Raw genomic sequence first — 27,548 nt, 5'->3', positions numbered from 1 at the left:
AAGAAGTTATATTGTCACTCTTTGCAGATGACATGATGCTATATATAGAAAACCCTAAAGACTCCAACAAAAAGCTGTTAGAAACAATCAACGAATACAGTAAAGTTGCCAACTACACAATCAACATACAAAAGTCCATTGAATTTCTATGTACTAACAATGAAGTCTCAGAAAAAGAAATAAAAAAAAAACAAGTCCTTTTGCAATTGCAGCAAAAAGAATAAAATACCTAGGAATAAACATAACCAAGGATGTGAAAGACCTATATGCTGAAAACTACAAGACATTTTTAAAAGAAATTGATGAAGACACAAAGAAATGGAAAGACATTCCATGCTCATGGAGTGGAAGAATTAACATAGTTAAAATGGCCATATTACCCAAAGCAATATACAGATTTAATGCAATCCTCATCAAAATCCCAATGGCATTTTTTAAAGAAATAGAACAAAAAAGTCTTCAGATTTGTTTGGACCACAAAAGGCCCTGAATAGCCAAAGCAATCTTAAGGAAACCGAACAATGCTGGAGGTATCACACTCCCTGACTTTAGCTTGTACTACATACAGAGCAACAATAATCAAAACAGCATGGTATTGGCAGAAAAACAGACACATAGACGAATGGAATAGAATTGAGAACTCAGAAATAAAACCTCATAAATTTGGACGCATAATTTTTGACAAAGAAGAAAAAAACATACAATGGAGAAAAGACAGCCCCTTCAATAAATGGTGCTGGGAGAATTGGAAAGCCATGTGCAAGAGAATGAAACTGGACAAAATTAATTCAAAATGGATCAAAGACTTAAGCATAAGACCTGAAACAATAAACTGCATACAAGAAAACATAGGTACTAAACTTATGGACCTTGGGTTCAAAGAACTTTTTATGAATTTGACTCCAAAGGCAAGGGAAGTAAAAGCTAAAATAAATGATTGGGACTATATCAAACTTAAAAGCTTCTGCACAGCAAAAGAAACCATTGACAAAATAAAGAGGCAACCAACTGAATGGGAGAAGATTTTTGCAAACAGTGCCTCCGATAAGGGGCTAATATCCAAAATATACAAGGAACTCATGCAACTTAACAGCAAAAAAACAAACAACCCAATTGAAAAATGGGCAGACGACCTGAAGAGACATTTCTCCAAAGAGGACATACAAATGGCACATAGACATGTGAAAAAATGCTCAAGATCACTAATCATCAGAGAAATGCAAATAAAAACCACAATGAGATATCACCTCACCCCAGTTAGAATGGCTATCATCAACAAGACAAATAGTAACAAGTGTTGGAGAGGCTGTGGAGAAAAAGGAACCCTCATACACTGTTGGTGGGAATGCAGACTCATGTAGCCATTATGGAAGGCAGTGTGGAGGTTCCTCAAAAAATTACGAATAGAATTACCATATGACTCAGCAATCCCTCTCCTGGGTATCTACCCAAAAAATCTGAAAACATTTATCCATAAAGACACGTGTGCTCCAATGTTCATTGCAGCTTTATTTACGGTGGCCAAGACATGGAAACAACCAAAATGTCCTTCGATAGATGAATGGATAAAGAAGTTGTGGTATATATACACAATGGAATACTATTCGGCGGTAAAAAAAGATGAAATAGGACCATTTGTGACAACATGGATGGATCTTGAGAATATAATAATGCTAAGCGAAATAAGTCAGACAGAAAAAGCAGTGAACTATATGATTTCACTGATATGTGGTATGTAAACCAAAAACAACAAAAGAACAAGACAAACAAATGATAAACAAAAACTCATAGACACAGAGAATAGTTTAGTGGTTACCAGAGGGTAAGGGGGGAAGGGAGTGGTAGAGGAGGGTAAAAGGGGTCAAATATATGGTGAAGGAAGGATAACTAACTCTGAACACAGAATAGGATTTATAGATGATGTAATACAGATTTGTGCACCTGAAATCTATGTAACTTTACTAACAATTGTCACACCAATAACCTTTAATTTTTAAAAAATGTGCACCCCTATGTTTAATGCAGTGCTATGTACAATAGCCAAGACTTAGAAACAACTGAAATTCCCATCAGTAGACAACTGGATTAAAAAACTGTGGTACATTTATACGATAGCGTATTACTTGGCTATAAAGAAGAATGAAATCTTACCATTTGCAGCTATATAGATGGACCTAAAGAACATGATGCTAAGTGAAATGAATCAGTCAGAGAAACACAAGTATCATACGACTTCCCTTATATGTGGAATCTAAAGAACTGAATAAATGAGCAACTTAAACAGAAATAGTCTCAGAGTTATAGAAGAAAAACATTGCTAGATGGTTGCTAAATGGGAAGGGGTGGGGATGAGGGAGAAGGGGAAGGGATTAGACAGCATAAATTGATGACTACAATATTGCCACTGGAATATGAAAGACAGTTTGGGGAATATAATCAGTAATGTTGTAAAGATTTTGTAGGGTGTCAGATGGGCACTTGTCCTATTAGGGAGACCACTTCGTGGATGGTGTAGATGCCTGATCACTGCAGTGTACACCTGAAGGTGAAGCTGAATAATATTGTATGTCAACTATACTTTTATATATACATATATATTTATAAATATATATATATATATATATTTATATAAATATATTATATTTATATTTATAAATATAAATGCACTTTATATTTATAAATATAAAGGATACGGAGTGCAGCATAGGGAAAAAAGTCAATGGAATTGTGGTAGATATATACAATGTCAGAGGGGCAACAGATTGGGGGTGGGGGGTTATCACTTTGTGAGGGGTGAAATGTCTATTACATTGTTTTGTACACCTGAAACTAATTTGTTCAATGAATAAATGCTATTAGACAATCACAATAATATTAAATAATTAGGCAAATTTTTTAAGAATTGAAATAAATACTAGATAAAGCAATAAAATAGAATGTAGTAGGAGTTATGTGCTCCTTTGTACGGAACAGGATTAGCAAAAGATACAGATTGATTTTAAGTATTGTTAAATATGTGTATTCAACTTTTTAAAGTTCCAATAGCCATATATGTCTGTATGTGTGTATATATACACACAAATCTCTGCACTTCCAAAACTATAAAGGGGGAAAAGGAAAATAAAAATATAATCATCAAGGGAATGAAAAGACAAGCCATAGACTGGGAGAAAATATTTGCAAAAGATATCGTTGATAAAAGACTGTTATTCAAAATAAACAAATAGTTCTTAAAATTCAACAGAATTTCAATAAGAAAACAAACAACCCAATTTAAAAATAGGCAAACACCTGAGCATATATCTTACTAAAGAAAATATACAGATGCCAAATAAGCATATGAAAAGATGCTCAAAATCATATTTCATTAGGAAATTGAAAATTAAAATGAGATACAACACACCTATTAGAATGGCCAAAATCCAAAACATTGACAAAACCAAATGCTGAGGAGGATGTGGAATAATAAGAACTTTTATTCACTGCTGGTAGGAATGCAAAATGGTACAGCCACTTTGGAAAACACTTTGGTGGTTTCTTCCATAACTAAATATAACTCTTACCATATGATCCAGCACTTACACTCCTTGGTATTGACCCAAGTAATTTGAAATCTTACATCCACACAAAACCCTGCACACGGATGTTTACAGCATCTTTATATATAATTGCCAAAGTTTGGAAGCAACAAAGATGTCCTTCAGTAGGTGAATAAACTGTGGTACAGACAATAGAATATTACTTACAGATAAAAAGAAAAAAGCTGTCAAGTCATGATGAGACATGGAGGAAACTTAAATACACGTCGCTAAATGAAAGAAGCCAATCTGAAAAGACTAAATACTATGTGATTCCAACTATAGGACATTCTAGGAAAAGCATAACTATGGAGACAATAAAAAGTTCAGTGGTTATCAGGAGTTAAGAAGGAGGGAGAGATTAATAGTTGGAGCACAGAGGATTTTTAGGGCAGTGAAACTATTTTGTACGGTAGTATAATGGTAGGTACATGTCATTATACATTTGTCCAAACCTATAGAATACAACTCCCAGAGTGAACCCTAATGTAAACTATGGACTCTGAGTGGTAATGACGTGTCACTGTAGGTTCATCAGTCATAACAAATGTACCACTCCAGTGCATGATGTTGATAGTTGGGGAGTCTGGGTGTATTTGTGTTGTGGGGAAACAGGAGAAGACACAGAAAATATGGGGACTCACTGTCCTTTCCAATCAGTTCTTTTGAATCTAAAACTGCTCTAGAATATAAAGTCTATTTTATTAAAAAGTCATCATTCAATGAGGACAGGAAAAAGGGGGGAAAAGAACATGGTAAATATAAAGCTAACAAAATAACATGATGGGAATAAAGCCAAACATTTTAGTAATCACAATCACTTTAAATAGACCAAATTCTACTGTTAAATGTCAGTGATTTATAAATTAAGATTTAAAATAAAATCACTCTTTAAACTGTTTAAAAGCTATATCTAAAACATAATGACACAAAAAGGTTGAGAGTTAAGGAATGTGATAGTGACTATAAACACAGGAGACACTGGAATATCTATTTTAATATAAAATAAAGAAATGTTGGGAGAGCATAGTCACTAATTTTGCTGTCATCTAACAGCTTCTTCTCCCCAGACTATATTCCTGAATCAAGAATCAAGCTTAAGATAATTCCATTTTGGATCTGGCACCTGAAAGTTAAGTCACCAGAAGGGTATATTGTCCTCAGGGAATGTCTAGACACAGGAATACAGTGCGTTTGAGGTAGATGAAGTTCTGGGTAGGATGGAATGTTCTAGGAACAAGTTTGTTAATGCTTTAAAGATCACAATCTTAGGGTCACCAGACTATGAGATCCCTAAGAGCAAGGCTCATACTTTATTATTCATGGTTAAATCACTAGCATCTAAAACATCATAGGTACTACATAAATGATGAATGCATAAATGAGTGAATTAATATATGCACATTGCTGAGCGTAATGACTTAATTCTTCATTATCATACACATTATCAAATTCATTAATACATTAAGTTGTGGCTCTCTCTCTATGACAAAGGCAGGCCTGTGATATGCAAAGGGAATATAGGAATATCAGAATGCCCAGATCAGCCCTGCCCTGGCTTCACATGCTCCCCACTGAAGACCTTTCTGCTCTAAGCTCCTGTCCTGGAGTGTATTTCTACCACCCTCTTTTTTTGCATACCCTTTCCTCTATAGCAGTGCTTCTCAAAGTGCAGTCACAGACATACATGTGCCAGTCTATGGACTGCTTGTTACCGGTCCTCATCAAGATATGTACAGAAACTGAGAGTGTTTGGAACTTTCTAGACAGTTTCACAATGCCATGACATTCACATGGATTTGTGTGTGTATGTGTATGTATTTTCCTAAGTTATGGTAGGTGACCATTTAGAAATAAACAAATAAATAACTTGTGTTTTTCCCGAGTGTTTGAAAGACTTTAAACCAGGACTGTTTGCTTGTTATCTTCCAAATTAAATCTTAGAAATTGGCACAGGGTTTAGGCATCCAGGCACAGAAAAGAAATGAAGTTGGATTTATGTTTCAGAGATGAAGTAACAGTCTTGAGGAAACTGAAGGTTCTAGTCAGGGAAGTCCCTGATGCAGAGGAGAAGAGCCTCCTAAGCAGAAAAATGAACTGTACCCCCTTTCTTTATCCTACAGAACAAATAATCCTTCCCCTTTTATTAGCTCCTTTTGAAACTGGTAGAAATATCTCAACTGCTCATCAGTTTTCTGCATACTGTCCACTGACAGTATATCTTCTTATTTGGAGTTGTCTGGAAATCCCAGGTTTTCAGAGGAAAAATCTACCCAGACAGTAGAACCATTTGGGTTATTTGGGGGTATTTTTACACTTATGACCACAAGGACCTCAGCTGTCTTACAAGTAAGAGATTTCCATTCCCAAGGGTCTCTGGTAATATATGGTGACAGAAACAGGGCTCTCAAAGAATTTCTGGGAAACACAGGCAGCAGATCCTGTGGAAATATACCACCCCCAATTGCACTATCCTTTATTGCCCCCTTTAAATCTGCTCCCCAAGATAATAATAGGCCAAGCGACAGTGAATACAAATAGATGAAAATGAATGTCTTCAAAGGCAAGAAAAATGAGTTTTCCAGAGCCACAAGAGCCAGTTGAGAACTCACAAGAACTTTTCCAACTACCCAGGAGGAGAAGTCATTAAAACAAGTGAGAAACATGTACTTCATAAAATTATCACTGAGGTAGAACAATTCTGTTAATAGGAAGATCACAGGATATATCCGTCATATTTTTTAGGACAGTTTTTACTGTGGAGCAAATAGGTAAAAGTTACACTGTATGGTAATTGCATTTAGGTTCTAAAGAAAAGAATCTGCAGAGAAATCTATGCAATATGTCCAGATTAATTTTTATTTGGGGAAAGAAGTTCTGAAGTATCCCCAAAGCAGTTTGCTCATCAATTGAAAGTCCTCCAAAAACAGAACTATTGGGAAACTGTGATATATGGGGTGAAAGATAAAAGCTCCCTCAGCTTCCTGTGGCTAAGTTTACTTGGTGCAGTTAAGAATTAAACTTGTTTGGGTGGTGAACACACAGTGTGATTTATGGATGATATGATACAGAATTGCACACCTGAAATCTATGTAATTTTACTAACAATTGTCACCCCAATAAATTAAAAATAAATTAATTAAAAAAAAAGAAAAAAAAAGAATTAAACTTGTTGATTTTAACATTAGTGTTACATCTGAAATAAATCATGCGATATTCTGGTTAAAAAAAAAAATCCCAAATGAGTAAGCAAAACTTTTTTCTGTCTCTATTTTGCCTGGGATCAGTGAAGGAGGGGAAAAAAATAAGCAAAAAGAATTAGAAACACTCTCTCTGCCAAGATCTTCTCTCAAGTAAGAGAAAGAGAAGAAAAGGGGGAACGTTCAGAAGAAAAGTGTGGGAAACAAACAAAAAGCAGTAATGAGAGTCTTTTTTCCTGACAAGGACAGATTAACGTGACATGAAGATAACATATTTTTCTAATAACCAACCAGCCAAAGTACCCAGTACTCCATGGGGAGCAAGCATATATAGCCACTTAACCTAACATCTAGTTGGAGAAAGAAATAAACATAAATATAGAGAACAAACTGATGGTTGCTAGGTGGGAAGGGTGTTGGGGGACAGTGTGAAAAAGGTGAAGGGAGAAAGAAGTACAAATTGGTGGTTACAAAATAGTCATGGGAGTATAAAGTGCAGCATAAGGAATATAGTCAATAATATGGTAATAACCATGTATGCTGCCAGGTGGGAAGTAGACTTATCAGAGGGATCACTTCATAAGTTATATAAATATATAGCCACTATGCTGTGCACCTGAAACTAATATAAAGTGATATTGAATGTTAACTGTAATTGAAAAATAAAAACATTTTTTAAAAAGTATGTCAAAAACACCTGCCTACAACCAATAATATTTTTGCCTTGTTTCATATGTGACGTTGCCTGGGTGGAAAAGGTACAAAATGCCGCAGGAATGCAGAGTATGGGAGAGATCAATGTAGTCTAGAGTTAGTCTGAAAAGGTTCCTGTAAAGGTGGGTCCTCAATGGGGGACTGACTGACTATAGAGTTTAGATTGGTGTAGGGGCAAGCCATCCCAGGTGGGCAGAGGATGTGTCATAAACAGAAGAGCACGAAGATTTTCTAAATTTGTGTCTCTGAATACGTGTGTATCCTTGTGTTGCATTTTTGTGTATGTTTTTAATTTACATAAAGAATTATGTGATAAAGTCTAGTAATATTTCTTACGTTTTCTACTTAGCACTGTTTTTAAGAGCCCTGCATGTTATATGTAAATGTAGTAAGTCGCATCTTTCTACCTGCTATATAGTATCTATTACACATCCACTACATTTTTGTAATCATTTCCTAACAATACATATTAAAGTCTATTTAATTCCCCACAACTATACGCCTAGATACACAAGCAACTACAACAAAATTTATTCTATGTGATTTCTTATGTACCTGAAAGAGAAGTTTTCTGTACAACCCCAATTTGGATTGCTTGAACTTAAGACCTAGGTATGCACAATTTAAAAAAAGAAAAAACTGCTGCCATATTTCTTTCAAACATAATTACATGCTTTGTACTTTTATGTGCAGCAGACTTATGGAGCAATGTGCAACATATATTATAACACAGTTGTGTGTTTAAGCCAGTAAGGTAGGGTAGTTTAGCTTTAGAAAACATTTAGAGATAAGGAGAAAAATCATATAACCACTCCAGTCAATCAGAAAAAGCCATTGACAATAATTCAACTGCCATTAGTGATGAAAAACACTTAGCAAACTGGTTTTTAGAAGAGAGTTTTCTTAATCTAACAGAAGACATAAAAAACAGCAAATATCATACATCAAGCATCATACATTTAATCAAATCTGGTGAGATATTTAAATTAACAATGGAAACAAGTCAAAGTTGCCCATATGGGCTCTTCTAATTATCTTGGTTCTGGATGTGTGCAGATACCAGAACACGATATGTGAAAAGAAGAAAGCACAGTAGGGGGAAGAATTGACTGGGAAATGGCAAAAGGAAACTTTCCGGAGTAATGGTAATATTCTATATATTGATACTATGCAGGTGTGTACATTTGATAGTACATACTCATAAAAATGCACTTGAAATGCATGCTCTCTTATTGTATATAAATTATACCTCAATAAAGTGAAACAAATACCTGTACCAGGCAGCAATAATGATTAGGGAAAAAAGACTACAGAGTGAAGAGATACTTAACGGCAGATGTGGGCAGGCTGAACTTCTGGAAAAGACAAAACCAAATAAACACAAAACTCCGAAAATGCAGTGATTCAGAAAAGATAGGGGTTTATTTCTCTCTCATGTAAGTGTCCAGGCAGGTTCTGCCTCTTGAGGTCACCAAGAAGCCAGGCATCCCATCACAGAAGCTCTGTCATCCTCTGTTAACCTGGGGTCCATGGACTCCACCCCCAAACCCCCAATGCTACCCCCACCCCGCCCAAATAGGCCAAGGAAAGAATTTGGGAAGTCTGTAAACTTGAATGGGAAAAAAATTACATCTTCATGTTCACTAGCTTCTAAACAAAGTCTAGTAATCTCTTCACGTATGAATAGAGTGGACAAATCATTCAGTACCTGTGAACCATTCAGTACCTCACCAACTGAAACCACAGATATTTTCATTTCACAATACTTTTACGGAAGCTGGAATTATCACTCAAGCTAAACATCACTTTAAAATTATTGTAAAATATTAGACCTGCCTGCTAAATCTTATTTAGTGTGTCAATAAAGAATTGCTATACAACTATGTAACAAATGGGTCATTTAAAATGTTGACAACTATGTCAACATAATATCCTTGTTATAATTCTATATATGTGTATTATGTATTTCAAAACATTATTTCGAAGCCCAGAGATGAGATGAGGGAACGGGTACAACTTTTCTTTTCTCCAGATTCATCCAGAGAAGGACAGATGGCAGCTCCGGGTCCAGATGCAGCTCCTCCGGGTGGAGAACCGGGCCCTCCCTGCCCGGCGCCACCAGGCAGAAGAGCCACTGCCCTTGGTCCAGCTCAGGCTTTCACCTGCGGGGTGTGGCCCCAGAGCAAAGTCCGTGGTGCCAACCCAAGGAGGCGGAAGTCTGCATCGCAGCCGGCGCTCGGCATAGACCGGCGGAGCGTTTCTCCAGCATCCAGGAGCTCTACACCAAGATCGCGGGCGTGTATGAGATCTCGCCATCCGAGGTAAGGGCCAGGTGCTGGGGCTCAGCCTCTCCGCCCTCTCCGTTCCTCTTCCGCACACAGCGCGGCAGAAGCTGACCCAGGACCGTTGAGAGGCGCTGCCGAAGCACCACGTCGGATCAGTTCGGAACTCTGCAGGGAGCGCCCCAGGGGGAGTGAGAGGGTGGGTCTTCCCTGGAAGGGAAAAGGTAAGTCCCAGTGTTGCAGCAAAAGGAAAGAGTGTCCTTGGTTTCACATAGGAGAGAATTCAAATGTGAGCCCATGAGGAATTTAAAGTAAAAGTTTATTTATCAGAGAGTAAGTAAGATAACAAAGGCCACTCCATAGACAGTGGTGGTCTCTAATCGCTAGTGGAAGAGAGATCCCCGCCAGCCCCGGGGCTAGGGATTATGTTTTCTGCTTCCCTGGAAAATTCAGCGATATGGGGGGAAGGAGGATAGAAGAGCAAGAGTAAGTTTATCTTTGACTTCAGTGAGATGCAAGAAGAATAGGGGCAGGTTGGTTTTTAACTCTCGTAAAGCACAACCTGCGTTTAACTTCCCATGGGCTTAACTACAGGGATGGTCCTAATGGAATCTCTAGGCTTCCGGACAGACTGCTCTGTGCCACTGACAACGTGGGCCTTGGTAGGTGCGTTGGAGAACGTAGGCAGCCGGCTTGGAATCCAACCTCTTAGTTTCTTTTGCTGTAAAAATAGTCCTCATGTCCCTTCTCAATATTACCGGGACCAGAGAAAGTCGCATTCACCACGCTCCAATCCGGCTTTTGGCAAACCCAGGCGGGGTGGAGAGGTGGAGGGGTGGGGCTAGGTGGTGACCTTTCTTCCTCAGGCAAAGGAGTGTGCTTTAGTAGTCCAGGATGCAGCTCTTCCAGGCCTGAGTACCTTCCCAGAGTCGTGATCTGGCTGGGCAAATGAACAAGCTCCACTTCATCTGGACGTTACCCTCTTGCTTATGTTGGAGGGGTGAGAGGGCCATGGCTGAGCTGCCAGGTTAAGAGGGAAGGGGGGGAGCAGCCACAAGGAACTGACCTCTAGGGGATACCAAACAGAGGCACACTTTGCCCCTTATTTGTCCTGTCCAGCGCCAACACCAGTGCATATACGTTATGTTTCCACTAATCTGTTAAGTGTGCAATAGCATTATGTCTATAAAAAAGAAAACGTGCAGATTTTAATTAAAAAACAATTGACAAAAAATGATAACCATCATCTGAGCCATCAGCTAGTCATAACCTTTTTGCTGATGGAGGGTCTTGCCTCGATGCTGATGGTTGCTGATCGATCAGGGTGATGATTACTGTAGGTCGGGGTGGCCGTGGCAATTTCTTAAAGTAAGAGAACTACCGTGTTTTCCCGAAAATAAGACCTAGCCGGACAAAGAGCTCGAATGTGTCTTTTGGAGTAAAAAATTAATATAAGACCGGGTATTATATTATACTATACCCGGTCGTATAGTAAAATAAGACTAAGTATTTATTACATTATGTTATGTTATGTTATGTTATGTTATGTTATGATGTTATGTTATGTTACATTATACCTGGTCTTATATTATAGTAAAATAAGACCAGGTCTTATATTAATTTTTCCTCCAAAAGAGTCATTAGAGCTGATTGTCTGGCTAGGGCTTATTTGCGGGAAACGCAGAATAAAGTTTCCCGATTGACTCTTCTTTTCATGAATGATTTCTCTGTAGCATGTGAAACTATTTAATAGCATTTTACCCAGAGCAGAACTTCTTTCAAAATTGGAGTCAGTCCTCTCAAAACCTGCTGTTGCTTTTTCAACTAAGTTTATGTGATAATCTAAACCCTTTGTTGTCATTTCAACAATCTTTATACCATCTTCCCCAGGAGTAGGATCCATCTCAAGAAATCACACTCTTGAGTCATCCATAAGAAGCAACCTCATCCATGAGTTTTATCGTGAGAGTGTAGCCATTCAATCACATCTTCAGGCTCCACTTCTAATTCTAGTTCTCTTGCTATTTCCATCACATCTACAGTTACTTCCTCCACTGAAGTCCTGACCCCTCAAAGTCATCCATGAGGGTTGGAATCAACTTCTTCCAAATTTTTGTTAATGTTGATCTTTTGACCTCTTGCCATGAATCACAAATGTCCTCAATGGCATCTAGAATGATGAATCCTTTCTAGAAGGTTTTCAATTCACTTTGCCCAGACGCATCAGGGGAATTACTATCTATGGCAGCAATAACCTCATGAAAAGTATTTCCTAAATAATAAGACTTGAATGTTGAAATTACTTGTTGATCAATGAACTGCAGAATGGATGTTCTGTTAGCAGGCATGAAAACAACTTTAATCTCATTGTACTTCTCTATTAGGATTGGATGGCAAATTTCTGAATATATTTCATAATTTCTAGAAGTATATGCTTCCCTATAGTATAACTTTTCAATGCTTCAATGCACAAGCCATGTTTACTAACAGACCCAAATATCTTTAGTTCCTCTGTAATTGGAAGCCCACATGGGTAAACTTACGTTCAGTAATTATTGTTTCTGTATTTTGTTATTTAGAAATGATCTAGATATTCAATGAATTTCCATAATTTAATATAACTTAGCAAAACTCTAAGGGTGTGAGTAACCAAATCATGTGAGGAAGTATTTAAGTGGACATTGTATTGTTGAAAAGTTTGTTTATAAAAGTTGTATGTCTGTATGATATTTTATGCTGATAACTGTGAAGAACTGCCCATTTTAATTAAACCAACAAATTTAAACTTCCTCTTATTTACCACAGATTATGCCAGGTCACATGAACTTGAAAACCATCGGGGTTAATTTCTATATTTCTGAGAGTTTTAGGAACATTTACTTTATATAAGTGCTTATTTTTCTTTAAGCCACTTAGATGGAGCTCTTTTACAGTTTAATTTTGGCAATATTATCCAAAGTCTTAAAAATATCACATGTGGGCCCGACCTGGTTGGAGCACCGTGCTCCTAACGTGGAGGTCGCTGGTTGGATTCCCACATGGGCCAGTGAGCTGCGCCCTCTACAGCTAAGATTGTGAACAACAGCTCTCCCTGAGCTGGGCAGCTGTGAGCAACCGGCAGTTGGCATGAGCTGCTGTGGGCTGCTGAGGGCTGCTGAGGGCTGTGGTGGGCTACTGTGTGCCTCCATGAGCGGCCGGCGACCAGTGTGAGTGGCCTGCAGCCAGCATTAGTGGCCTACTGCCGACTGGCGACCTACAGCCTCAGCTGGGCAGAACGCAAGGCTCATAATACCAGCATAGGCCAGGGAGCTGTGTCCTGCACAACTAGACTGAGAAACAATGGCTTAAACCGGAGTAGGGCGGGGAGGCGGAAGAACGGGGGGAGAAATAAATTAATAAACATAAATAAACAAATAATGCTTTAATGAACATAAGAAAAGTGCGTGTATCTTAAAAAAAAAAATCATATGTACATATCCTACATCCATAGACATATAAACAGAGAGACAGATGCAAAGACCTCGTAGTTTTCATTCCCAAATTTTAGCCATGAGTCAAACACAGTGACACAAAATTCACTAGTTTAAAAATAACAGATGCATCCAAATTGTGTTTCAGACAAAGTGAAATTTACCTGCTCAGACAGCTGAAGCTTTTTCACTAATGTATATGGAGAAGACTTTTAAGATTGTTATTCATCCTTCCCGAATAACCTTTTTTTTTATTCATTCACTATAGATTTTTTTAAATTAGATTTGTTGGAGTGACAATGATTGGTAATATTACATACGTTTCAAGTGTACAATTCTATAATACTTCACCTATGTATCACATTGTGTGCTCACCACCCAAGTAATCTTATGGAGGCTATGGACAAAATTTTGGGTGAGGGAGCTTTTATAGCAGTTCATATTTTTAAAAGCCTCTTTTTTCTTTTTTTCTTCATTTTTAGGAGGTTGAGGCAGTGTTTTGGCTATCTCCTGGGGTGCTTATATTTCAAAAACTTGGTATCTTCAAGGGACAGGAAAAGAATGTTTTCCCCTAGGGACTTTGGGATAAATTTGTCTATTATCAGAAGTCTAGGGTAATTACTATTTAAATTTTTCTTTTACTTAAGTATAGGACAATTCTGTTTCCTGATTCTTTATAATATTTACAACATTATGAGATAAATAGGGGAGGTTTGGGGGTTGGTAAAGTTAGGTGGACTTTGAATTGCTTCTAGAGCCACATTTCTGGTTTTGTAAAGTCTCGATTTGTAGGATAAGGACAACTACTTTAATTCCTCAAAGAACTGGGTTTTAGCCTGAATGATATCAAGGGTGAGACCTGCCCATCCAAAAACATTTTCTTCAATCTGCTTCTTTATATCAGGGAGAAGATTTCCAACTAGGATGGAAATTAAAAGATTCCTGTGTTCCAAATTTAAATCCATGTGTCTTTGGAACATTTTCACCAAACCTTCCACAAAGTCTTCAGCATGTTTTCCTCTCCTATGAGTACATATTTTTGTTTTAGCTTGGGAAAGGAGGCCTTTAAAAAATGTTCCTATCATGAATATCAGCCTTCAATTTGGCCAAATTCTGACCCTGACCATCGCGCTCCTTTAAAAAAAATCCTTTCCAATATCTTAAGTTCAAACAAGACAAATAGTAAATAATCCTGGCAGTATTGAGCTCCTTCTCCCCCCCACTTTCTCCTTTAAACCTTTGGTGTACCTCAAGTGACTCAACCCAAACCAATAAGCCTTTTGTGACTTAACTGCTGATGCAAGAGGCAGCCCCAAAGAGGGTGCAAAGATACAGTCACCCCAAGATCCTGAGCCATTCCCAAAGACAACCAAAAGAAAGAAACACTTATTCCCCTAAGACCTGGCAACAGTTGCTAGGACATTAGCTGCAAATAGCAAGCAAGCCACATTTCTATCCGGCCTTATTTTCAGGGCCCCCAACCAGACAGTTGAGCTGCGTACACACACAGAACTGACAACCTGCAATTCCTGGGCAGGCAGAAAGCCAAGGCAAGTTTTCAGAACATACACTAAGACGAACAGAAAAATAATAGCTGTCACTGGGAGGGAAAGAATCAGTGACCAGTGAGTACCCCAAACCAAATTTTAAACAGTCACTATCCAAAGAACAAATTCTTACAAATGCTTTTCTCCTCCTAATCTGAATTTGGAAAGAAAGAGACAACTAGATTTTTACCTTCCTCTCTCAACTAGACACTACAGACAGAGATCTAAGAGAGCAGACTTTGATAAGAACTCTTACCCTTAGAGCGCTTCTGCCAGTCTTGCAGAAATCCATTTGCAGGCTCCAGAGCAAGTAGGGTATCTCAGCAAGTCCGTTCATGGTGGCCAAACTGCATGGAAGGAAAGATCATTTTTCCTCTACTCTTCTAGGTTCTTGACTGAGACCCTTCTGTGATAAAAAGACATTAAAATAAAAAATAAAAATGTTTTTAAAAAACTAATAGGAGAAATAAAAAAATAATTCTAACTACGTATATACAGGAACACCACAAAGATATGAGACTCAAAGTGCAGCCGGGGAATTGAGACTTATATACCATACTGAACTAGGGAAAGGATAGGGACCTGGAGTTTCAAATGAGGGCAGGAGTCAATTCACAGGAAGATGACACAAGGAAATATATGGTAAACAACGTTTGCCCTGCTATGCAGATAAGTCTCTACACTGTTTTCAGAGGCTCTCCTGTATCTGCAGTTTCTCAAAATACTTAGTCAAAATACTTAGTCAAAGAGGCATTTTTTTAATTATTTTTTAAATTTATTGGGGTGACAATTGTTTGTAAAATTACATAGATTTCAGGTGTGCAATTCTGTATCACATCATCTATAAATTACATTGTGTGTTCACCACCCAGAGTCAGTTCTCCTTCCATCACCATATATTTGATCCCCCTTACCCTCATCTCCCACCCCCCAACCCCCTTACCCTCTGGTAATAAAGAGGCATATTTTGAGGTATCATGTTCTGCTACCTTTCAATAACAAAGGTATGTGTAATGGGCAATAGGAGCACAGAGGAATAAATTACTAACTAGAACTTGTGAGGAAGTATCAATTGGTACTCAAGCTTAAATTCAAACAATGAATAGAAATTTTCCACGTTTATCAGAGAGCATGGTGGAAATGGGTGGGCCCGGTATCAGTGTGCAGTGAGGGAGGCAGTGATTTGAGTTTCAGGCAAAGACTCAGGAGCATGAAGAGTGTTTATTCAGAGACCAACAAGAACTTGGTATTTCTATGTAATCTTCATAAATGTTTATTTATTTTGTTGATTCTCTATCTCCAGTACATTTCATGGTATCTTACACTTTTTCTGTAAGTACTCGATATTTTTTAAATAAATACATGAACAGAATAAACTTGAAGATCTACAAGAAAGAGGTTGAGAGTCTGAGATTCGCAAATGCAATTGTATCCATACTTTTTAAAGATTGCTGAAACTTATCTATACCCTATACTTTCTAGGTAAGAAAAAAGAATCAGACCGTGCATCGCATGCTACAGAATTCACTTAAAAATGAGAAGACCTGGGTCAGTCTCTGCGGTGGTGGTAGGGGGAGTCAGAGTAACCCCCTGAATCTGATTTTTTGCCCTGTTAAACATGCTATGCGTATATTGTGAGAAAATACAAAATTTCAGTGGATAGAAGTTGAAGTTGGTCTGAAAATCAGGATTTGGTTTTAAAATTATTCATTCAACTATGCATCAGACACTGTGCTAGGCACGGGACATACAACGCTGACGTAGACATTGCTCCACTTCTTTAGTAATTGACAGTCTTTTGGCAATCACAAAGTAAAGAAACTATTGCAATAAAGTGTGTGACACAGATTAGAGCTGCCACCATGTCCTTTCTCCTGCATTCATTTTCCCCCCATAACAATCTGGACCCAGAACTCAATAACTCTACAGGTTTCTCCACACCATGTTTCAGTAACAGGGAGAAGTCAGAGTTCCGTGTGAAGGTAGTGATTTCATGAGTTGTGGTTTGTACTGGATCTTGTTTGAAACAATTTCATCGCAGACTCCCCAAACGTTAACCAGTTATAAGCTGACCCTTTATTGTCTAGCTTCTGTTTTTTGTGTGCAGTCCCTATTTTTGCTCTGTACCACCAGATTCGACCATAGAACCTCTCTGGATTCCATCAAATGACTCCAATCCCACACAAGTATATCACACAATCCAGATTTCACTGAGAATTGGTAAGGGACAGAGAGGAGGGGTTTACATCTTGCACCCCAAAATAAGCTTTTTAAAAAAATTATTTATTTTTGTTACTTTTAAGGAAACGGTTTATTAACCTGCAAGGGGCATTAAGTCTGTTGAATCATACTGTCATTCAAAGCATTTTCTACCTACAAAAACCATTTCCGTGATAGTGAGTGGGTTCTAGTTTCCCACTAGGTTTCCCAGGCCCACCAACTCAGTTTCAAGCAATCACAAAATATAATTAATGAAAACAAAACCCAGAAGAGGGAAGGGAGATGAGGAAATATTTATAATTTATATGGCCTTGGGCTTTCAAAGCCCTTGTCTCCTTTCTTCCTGTTCATTCTGGCGGGCTCTAAACCAGCGGTGGTCGTGAAGGACTCCCGCGGAGCCTGGTTTCCCGGCTCCCGGGGGGCTGCGGGCCTTACCGGGCTCGGGCACCGCACACCCCACACACCCGCACGCTCAGAGCCACGTCCCGCCGCCGGGGGGCTCCCTTGTCGCCCACGCCCAGCCCTGCCTGATCCGCTGCCTGAAACGCGCTCTCCCAACTCGGCTCCCTCCAACCGCCTCAGCGGAGCTCCTGGCACGAAGATACTCCTCTCAACCACCTCTCAGGGCGACCGCCAGCCGACATCTTGCCTGTCACCTCCCCAAAATAAGTTATTTAAAATGTATGTAATCTGATATGGAAAGGAGCTTCTCTCTCTCCCTCATCCCTTCTCCCCTTTACCACGTCCTTCCGTCTCCTCTTTCCCTTTCTTCATGCAGTACCTAGGTTTGTGGGCTGATCTCTTCTTTATTAAGCAGAGTAATTCAGTCCTGAAGGAGTTTCTACTTCTGAATTTCATACATGGTGCTCAGCCAAACAAAAGCCACCAGTTAACATGACCATTTTTCTTCCAGACCATTTTACAGGTTATGTTAAGTAACATGAGAATATTCTTATACACCCATCAGCTATCCTAAGTCTTCCCCCAAAAGACAGGTTGATGTCTTAATTTTTCTGCTTCTCACTTTAATTGTGATAAGTGCTATAACAGAAGATAGAGTGCAGTGAGAGAACATATAAGGGACATCCGACTTCCATTTCATGGAGGGAAGAAGCACTAATCCTCACTAAAACTTGGATGAGTAACCAACAGGTATGTGAAAGTGTTGGCGGTATGAGTTGTTGGTTTTGAGAAAAAAAGAAGTAAGTGGTTCACAGAAGAGGAACAAAATCTTAGAGGCAAATTACAGGTAAAAATAAAACTGAGAGAATACAGAGATTCACTTCTTACATGATTCCTTCTCTTGTGTCATTTCTCCTAGGGCACGCATCACGTTCTCAAATATGATGGTTCGAAAAATGCTGCTGATGTTGATGTCTTTTTTAGTAGTTGTGTGGATTAATTATATAATATCTCAAAACTCCACAAAGGTAGGAAGAGTTTTCTCTAATTTGACTTGAAGCTCCCTGCGTGAGCTGTCTCATGTCGGTCCCTGTCAATCCTTTCCCACTGAGTCTCTGCTCTTTCCTCTCCCCTTCTCTACCAAATTTGTTAGAGGGATTGTGACTATCTCCATTTCCTCACTTCCCATTCATCCTCAATCCATCCTAAACAGGATTCCACCTCCAGTATGCCCCCAGAATGAACCCTATGGCCACTAATGACTTTCTTCTCACTAAATCCAGGGGCATGTATTACGTGACCATGTAAATCTAGTTTTTCATTCTGGGGGTGGAAGGTAGGGGTGGGGAGATATCTATGGGGTTTTTTCATGCAAAAGTGATTTTTAAAGTAATCCAATTTCCCTTATTTCTGGATATTACATCATAGAAAAGTTTTCCCAATCAAAAGTTATATAGGAATTCACCCATGTTTTATTTTTCTACTTGCAGTTTTTATATTTGAATATCTGATCCACTTGGAATTTATCCTGTTGCATGGTATGAGGTATTGATCTCATTTCACATCTTCGATGTGACTGTCCAGTTATTCTAATCCCCGACTAACAATTCCGTTTTATGCCCCATGGTTTTGATTGCTGCCTCTATAGCATATGAAGTTTGTATAATAATGAGGTCTAGTTCTGATTTTCAATTCTGTTCCATTGTCTTTTTATTCATTCACCACTCCACCTTATTTTAATTATATAGATTTTACAAGTAAGTTTTAGTATCTAGTAGGACTAACCCTGTCGACACCCTACTCCTCTACTTTTTTTATCCTTCATATATTTTTGACTATGTTTTCTCCTTTGTTCTGTCAAGTGAATTCTCTAATTGACTTGTGTAGCTCCAGAAAAAAGGGATGGTTTTTATTGTGATTTAATTAAGTGTATAAATTAACCTTTGAAGAAACAGCATCTCTATGTTGTTAAGTTTTTCTATCTGAGAAAATGGTCTCCATTCCATTTGCTCAATTTCAATTTTGTTTCCTTCAAATAAGTCTCTTTCGAGTTTTCCTCAAATAAGTCCTGAACATTCATGTTAAGTTTACAACCTAGGTATTTTACTGTCATTTTGCTATCATGTATCAGGTCATTTCTTCCACTTTATCATCTCTCTGGTTTTTGTCTATATACATGAAGGATATGGAGTTTTTTTATTTGTTCGTTTGATTTGTGATGTTTTGATCTTAAAGACTTTATTTTTAATAGCAGTTTTAGGTTCACAGCAAATTTAAGAGAAAGGTACAGGAATTTCCCATATACCCCCTGCCCCCACTCATGGATAGCCTCCCCGATTATCAACATCACTCACCATAGTTAATATATATATATAATTATGCTATATGAGGTCTGAAAATTAAGTCTGGAAATATTGCAACGATGTTGCTAAACTTTTTTGATATCAGAGAGATTACTCATTATGAATTTGTACCAACTGGACAAACAGTTAACCAAGTTTACTATTTGGAAGTGCTGAAAAGGCTGCCTGAAAAAGCTTGACAAAAATAACCTGAACTTTTCACCAACAATTCATGGCTCTTGCATCACGACAATGCACCAGCTCACATGGCACTGTTTGTGAGGGAGTTTTTAGCCAGTAAACAAGTAACTGTATTGGGACACCCTCCCTACTCACCTGATCTGGCCCCAGTGACTTCTTTCCTTAACCGCAGATAAAGGAAATATTGCAAGGAAAACATTTTGATGACATTCAGGACATGAAAGGTAATACAATGACAGCTCTGGTGGCCATTCCAGAAAAAGAGTTCCAAAATTGCTTTGAAGGTTGGACTAGAGCTGGTGGCGGTGCATAGCTTCCTAAGGGGAGTACTTCAAAAGTGACCACAGTGATACTCAGCAATGAGATATGTAGCACTTTTTCTAGGATGAGTTCGCGAACTTATTGTCCGAACTCATATATAGCATAGTTGTAATCGCTGTTTCAAAGTCTTTGATTATTCTACCACCTAGGTGATCTCCAGATTGTCTTCCATTACTTGTCTTTTTTTGAGTTGGATTACATTTCCTGTTCCCCCAGTGCTGAACAATTTTAAATTGTATCCTGGACACTATGACTGTTAATTATGGAGATTGGAGTTTGTTTTACTCCTCAGAAATGTGCTGATATTTTTGTTGTGGCAGGCAATTAACTTGATTCAACTCAAACAGTAAATTTGGTCTCACCTATAATTGAAGTCACTCAAATCTCAGTTGAGTTCTTTCAGCTTTAGCTGGAAATTGCTTTGTAGCTACCTCGCAGGTGTGCTTGAGGGGTCAGTAGAGAGGTCATCAGGGTTCATACTCAGAATTTGGGCATGCCCTTCTCTGGCTATCTGTTTCAGGATTTCACCCTCTTTCAAGTGTCACTGCTGACTCAGCTCCTGGATTGTTGAAACCATTTTTTTAAAGTGGTGGGTTTCTATCGCATTTTAGGTACTCCGTGCTTCTCTGTGGACTGCCCTCACACTAAAACTTCAAAAACAGGAAAGTTGCCTCTTGCTGGCTCCTTCTTCCAAGTTGCATCTTGCTTCCAACATGTGTCTGCTTTTGTTCACTCTCCACTGCCTTCAGATACCACTTGGTTTTGGTATTATATTCAGAGTTGATCATTGTTTTCTGAAGAAGAATCAATCTGTCACAAGTTACTTGGCCATATATGAAACAGAGCTTTTTTGTTTTACTTTATAAGTTTGTTTCATTCTAACCCCCCCATACTCTCATTCCCTTTTTCTCATAGTCACCTATTCCGTACTATTTTTCCTCATAGTATTCCAGTTCTTATTCAATACATCTATTTAGACATATGTGTGACCTGTAAAGGTATATAGTATTGTTGTTAGTGTATTTAATTCACACAAATGATTTCTTAGTTTTTTCAAAATTATTTTTTGATATCTTATCCTGTTGCTATTTGTGAATCTAGTTCATGATCACTGAGAGCTGCATGTATTCCATTATATGAATATACAAAGTTTAACTCATCTACTCTCCTAAATAACTTGCATCTATCTCTTCCCTAATGTGCTTAATAATGTGATAAACGTTTTTATAATGTTTTTATTGTGTATTCTTTGTCTATTTTGGGGTTTACTGACATTTTTATTTTTATTTTCAGTAGTAACATTTGTATTTCACATAAGAATTCTTTACTAGTTTTAGATGTTGCATATGTATTAGCTCAATCTGTCATCTGTTAACTTTGTTTATGGTGTCCTTTATTGAATAAAACTTCTAATTTTGAGTCATTGATTATATAAACACTTCCTATAGTTTCCACTTTTGAGGTCATATTTAAGAAATAATTCCTGATCTGAGGTCATAAAGAAACCATAAATTTCTTTATATCGCATTTTCAGTTATAATATTCATATTTAGGTCTTTAATTCATTTGGACTTTTTGTATGGAGCGTGAGATACAATCTTTTTTTTCTTTCAATCTTTCACAATTTTACAAATACAATTTACCTAATTGTATTGATTTGTGATGATTTCACTAACATATAATATAATAAACTGTCATATGTAAAGTGGTATGTTTCTAGAGTACCTATTCTATGTGATTGGTTTATTTGATAATGTAATTGTACAATACTATTTCAGTACTATAATTTATGCTAGGCTTGGTATTATGTTTTAAACAGTTCCCAGCTATTCACAGACTATTATGTTCCACAAAATTTTAGAATCAGTTAATCACGTTCTCTCTCCTAAACCCATTAAAATCCTCTTGAAAATTTAATTAGAAATACATAGAATTTTAAAATTGTTTGAGAGAAAATTAACAATTTTATAACATTAAGCTTTCCAACTTTGCAAAGTGCTATAGCTTTTCACTCAGCTCTTTTAAAATGTCTTTAAAAGAGTTTTCAAAGTGCCTTCATAAAGGTCAGAGCTTATCTTCTATTGTATTTTCTGGTAATTATTACTGGTATACATAAATGCCATTGATTTTTGCAAGTTTATTTGGTATCCAGCTCCTTGCTGACTCCCTTAAGGCTAATAATTTGCTAATTCTGATTTTCTTTGTAGACAATTACATCTGTAAAAAAATAAAACACAAAAGAGAAGAAAGATGAAAAAAAGCCTGTTTTTTCCTTTATAATTCTCATAACTCTGGTTTTTGTTTATATGTTTGTTTGTTTATTCTAATTTATTGTTCAGGACTTCTAGTGTGGCTAACATTTTTTGTCTTCTTCCTGATCTTGAATGGAGAATGTTTAAGGTTTTCTATTTATTGATTTTAATGCTAAATAAACATTGAAATACATCAAATGCTTTTTTTGGCAACTGCATTCCAAATCAGATAAATTTAATAACAATAAAAAACATGAGATTTTTGTAATGAAACCACTAAGATATATTTAATGATTTTTCCCTCTGGGGCCATCTTTTCAGTTCTACATTAATACATAATTAACTGTGACTAACATACATACACATACACATAACCATATCTATGTATCTATATCAACATAGATAAATAAAGAAAATTTTAAAGCCATGTTCATGAATGAGATAGGCTTATATTTTTCATGTATTGTGCTTATCAGGTTTTAGTATAAAGCATGTTTCTATCTCATAAAATTAACTGTACAGTTTTTCCTCATTACGTAAGCTAGGGATATCGATACCCACCAATGAAAACATCTCAGCCTGGGACTTCTGGAAGTGGGAAAAATGGTCACAGATTACCATCATCGTGATTGCATAATTATTACTGTAATTAATATTATTATTTATATGAGTGTGTACTGAACGGTTATTTTCTATCCCAGTTTCCTATTCCCTTTCATGCAAATTCAGTTTTTTTAATTTTCCAGAAACATATTAAAAGACTCTTATTTGGAATTTTATTTATTTACATCTCTCTATATTTCTGGGTTGACTTTGTAAAAAGTTTGTCAATCTCATATGATTTTTTAGATTCAACTTGGGTTCTCCTAATCTTTAAATATCTCATTGCTTTGTCCCTTTTGGTTTACTCTACTGCTTTGTACCAATCATGAGGGTTTTACAGATTGATACTGGGGTACAGTGAAGCCATTTTTTGTTTAACCTTTATGTGTGTTCTAAAGTATGAGGGTTTGACAACAACCAATCTATAACCATTGTCCTCATACTTATCTGATCACAGGATTACCTGTGAGGCTTTGAAAAACATACACTCCTGGTAAGGCATTTAGTGATTGTGACTCAGTGTATTTGGGCTGCAGCTTGAGAATCCATATTTTTAGAAAAGTTTTTAGGTACTTCTGACTATCAACAAGATTTGGAAATCATTAAATTTGAGGACTTATAAAACACATTTTAGTGCTAAAAGGATAAGAAGGGACCTCTAAGGTTCTAATGTTTTCTTAAGTTAGAAATTAACAGAAGTTTAGGTCGTTTGGGGGGAAATGTGGAGGTGGCAGCAATCTAGGAAGATGAAAAAGTAAAGAGGAAGAGCTTAGAGAAAGGAAGGTCAGCTCATGAAGATAAAACCAGTTGTTCTTATTAAAACATAGAGTGCAAGAGAAGGAGTGCCTGGGATAAGACAGTTAAAAAGAGGCCACAGCCATATTATAGCCATATTAAGCCATATATTATAGCCATATTAAGATTGGACTTTATCCCAAGAGTAATGAGAAGCCATTGAAGAGGTTTAAGCAGGGAGAAGCCAAGAATAGTTTTGTTTGAGAAAGACCGATTTAGCTGCAGTGGAGAAAATTAATTGGAGAGAAAGCAGGACTGACGGCTGTCTTCACCCTTCGGATGACTACTATAAGCCAGAAGATAAATGATGATGGCTTGAGCTACAATACAGTTGGGAGGAAAAGACTATTAGACACAGGTAAAAGATATAGAAGTAATACCAACAGAAGTTAGTGATGACTGGATATAAGATGTTTAAGAAAAGAAAGAGTAAATATATTAAATCAATTCATTACTTGTAAGTATTCTCTGAGCTATATACGAAGGTCGGACAATTAAGTTTGCGAACTCAGCCTAGAAAAAGTGCTATATATCTCATTGCTGAATATCACTATGGTCACCTTTGAGGTACTCCCCTTGGGAAGATATGCAATGATGCCGGTGCCTAGTCCATTCTCTAAAGTAATTTTGGAATTCTTTTTGTGGAATGGCCATCAGAGCTGTCATTGTATTACCCTTCATGTCCTGAATGTCATCAAAATGTCTTCCGTTCAATATTCCCTTTATCTTCGAGTAAAGAAAGAAGTCACTGGGGGCCAGATCAGGTAAGTAGGGAGGGTGTTCCAATACAGTTATTTGTTTACTGGTTAAAAACTCCCTCACAGACAGTGCCATGTGAGCTGTGCATTGTCATGTTGCAAGAGCCATGAATTGTTGGTGAAAAGCTCAGGTCATTTTTGTCAAGCTTTTCAGGCAGCCTTTTCAGCACTTCCAAATAGTAAACTTGGTTAACTGTTTGTTCAGTTGGTACAAATTCATAATGAATAATCCCTCTGATATTAAAAAAGATAAGCAACATTGTTACAACAAGTTTATGAACTTAATCGACAGATCTTGTATTTCGTATTTAATATATTTATCTACAACTCTTTAGGCATTCTTTAAAACATTGAGGTTAAAAGATAAATGTTTACATTTTATTCAAAATTGTCAGAGAATTTAAAATATATTGATTATAATATGTAAATCAATATTCAAATTCAAAATAAATAAAAATGACTTGGACATTTCATACTAATGTCACATTCCTTGCCATTTCAGTTTTGTTCTGATCTAAAGATACCCACCTCCCTCCATCTCTGTGGAACACTTCCTCGAAGTCCTCATACATTAAAACACCACTGAGTCCATTAAAGCCACCAACAGAAACTGAGCTGAGAATAAAGGGAATCATGGAGAAACTAAACCAGCTGATCCCACCCAGACCCTTCACCGACATGACCACCACCAGTGCCGCACACAGCACATCCTCACCCCTTAAGACACATACAGCAAAGGGGATCAGCTAGACATCCCGGTGGAGATGAGGGACCACTTGGGACACAGGAAGGAATATGGCGGGGATTTCCTGGGGGCCAGGATGTCCTCCGCAGCCCTGAAGGCAGGCGCTTCAGGAAAGGTGACAGACTTCAACAATGGCACCTACCTTGTCAGCTTCACTCTGTTCTGGGAGAGCCAGGTCTCTCTGTCTCTCCTGCTCATCCACCCCAGTGAAGGGGTGTCAGCTCTCTGGAGGGCAAGGAACCAAGGCTATGACAGGATTATTTTCAAGGGTAAATTTGTTAATGGCACCACCCATGTCTTCACAGAATGTGGCCACACCTTAAATTCAAGTGCTGAACTCTGTGAATACCTGGATACTTGAGACCAAGAAGCCTTCTACTGTGTGAGACCTCAACACATGCCCTGTGAGGCCCTTAATCACATGACTACCAGGAATCGAGACATTTCTTATCTTACTGTCAAGGAAAAGAGTCTTTTTCACAGGTAAGTATACTTTTAGATACCCTGAGAAGTGCCCACAGGCAGAGCTACATTGCCCTTCTCAATTAGTATTCAGAATGACCCTCTCTGACCCTCTTTTACTCAAACTCTGATTCAGACGTGTGGTGTTTTCATGAGCCCCCTGTTCATGACTCCCTCTGCCAAGGTTGGCATTGTCACCAAAATGTTCAATGAAAGAGGACAACCTATGGTGTAACTCTAGTTATATATGTTGTACTTCTCCATGATGACTACCATGTTTCCCCAAAAATAAGACCTAACTGGAAAATAAGCCCTAGCTTGATTTTTCAGGATGACATCCCCGGAACATAAGCCCTAATGTGTCTTCTGGAGCAAAAATTAACATAAGACCCAGTCTTGTTTTCAGGGAAACACGGTAGTACTCTCAGAATCAGTTGTCTATTACTGTAGACCTAGGTTTTACAAAACACGTTCAGTGGAAAAGTATTCTGCTATATGTTAATTGATTGTATATAAAAAAGGATTCCTTGATAAGTGTATGATAACATCCATGCTTCTTCATTCCCCATATCATATTCTGTAAATTCTGCCTCTTAAATATCTTGTACATTCATCCATTTCTCTATGCCTAGTACTACTATCTAAGTTCAGATCATCATCTCATCTAGAATATTTGTCATAGCTTCCCTCCTGCCAATCCTACCTTCTCTAATCCATTGTACACAAGGTAGCCTAAGTAATCTTTTCAAAAACCAACCTTTACTGGTCATCTCCAGTTGATCTCAATATCAGATAATTCTTCAGTATGTACTTCAAAGACTGGAGGAGTCCTTCATAATCCCCAAGTTGTGATCTAGTGATTCTTAGAAGACCCTGGTTGAACAGGTCTTCAATAACTGGGATATTATCATGTTTCTCCTGTCAATCATGGCTGTATCAATGCCATGCTTTTCTCCCCTTGCTCACAAAAAGGTGCTCATTCCTGGTCTCCCAGTTCTCCACTAAGTTGAAAAACACTTCACTGCTTAGAATGATAGGGTCTTTTCATGAGCCACTTTGAGAATTGGCAAAGAAAGGGTAACTATGTGCCATCACAAATTCCAGAAACTGTAGGCCAACCACTGAGACAATCTGTCAGTTCCAGATTCTTTTGCTCCTTAGCTAACTTTCTATAAGTCTCAGGGGCTCAGTTCATTTCCTTTTCCCTTTCCATTCTGTTATTATCCATTTTTCCCCCTACAGATTCTCTTTCCCTAAGCGTGGTGACAGACAGGAATGCTAGGTCCTCAGCAATTCCTTTCTTAGCAGTATTCAAGGTCAAGCACTGTGAGCCCCAGTCTTTTTCCCTTTAGCTTTCAAAAACTATGCTAAGAAAAAGTAAAGTTTGGATAACAAACATAGAAAAATAACATAGTTATCCATGACCTATAGTCCTTGGCTCCCTTCTATAATAAGTAAAAGCACAGTTGGTTTCTGTTCTTTCTCTTTGATCTTTGATGGTGCAGATCTCCTCCTACCCACTAACCATCTTTATGCCTAAATCCCAGTAAAGATGAAAATATGCTGATCCCTTCTCTGATTGACCCTGAAGAGACAAGTAACTCAGCCTGTGGGCACTTCTCAGTTATCTAAAAGCAGATAATACCACTCATTTAC

At 37.7% G+C, this 27,548-nt stretch overlaps 1 protein-coding gene across 1 annotated transcript in view; it reads left to right on the top strand.

Annotated features, from left to right (window-relative positions):
• The first annotated feature begins 9,490 nt into the window (after positions 1–9,490).
• Positions 9,491–27,548, top strand: part of LOC117029784 (NXPE family member 1-like) — a 30,407-nt gene continuing 12,349 nt past the window's right edge. Inside the window, 8 exon segments of the mRNA XM_033118961.1 lie at positions 9,491–9,813; positions 9,874–9,998; positions 10,369–10,436; positions 17,337–17,692; positions 18,333–18,441; positions 23,723–23,765; positions 25,206–25,391; positions 25,394–25,913. Coding sequence (XP_032974852.1) covers positions 9,491–9,813; positions 9,874–9,998; positions 10,369–10,436; positions 17,337–17,692; positions 18,333–18,441; positions 23,723–23,765; positions 25,206–25,391; positions 25,394–25,913 — 1,730 coding nt within the window.

The sequence above is a fragment of the Rhinolophus ferrumequinum genome, chromosome 11, assembly GCF_004115265.2.
Source record: "Rhinolophus ferrumequinum isolate MPI-CBG mRhiFer1 chromosome 11, mRhiFer1_v1.p, whole genome shotgun sequence".
In the NCBI taxonomy this organism is placed as follows: Eukaryota; Metazoa; Chordata; class Mammalia; order Chiroptera; family Rhinolophidae; genus Rhinolophus; species Rhinolophus ferrumequinum.
This window is presented reverse-complemented; position numbering and strand designations above follow the sequence as displayed.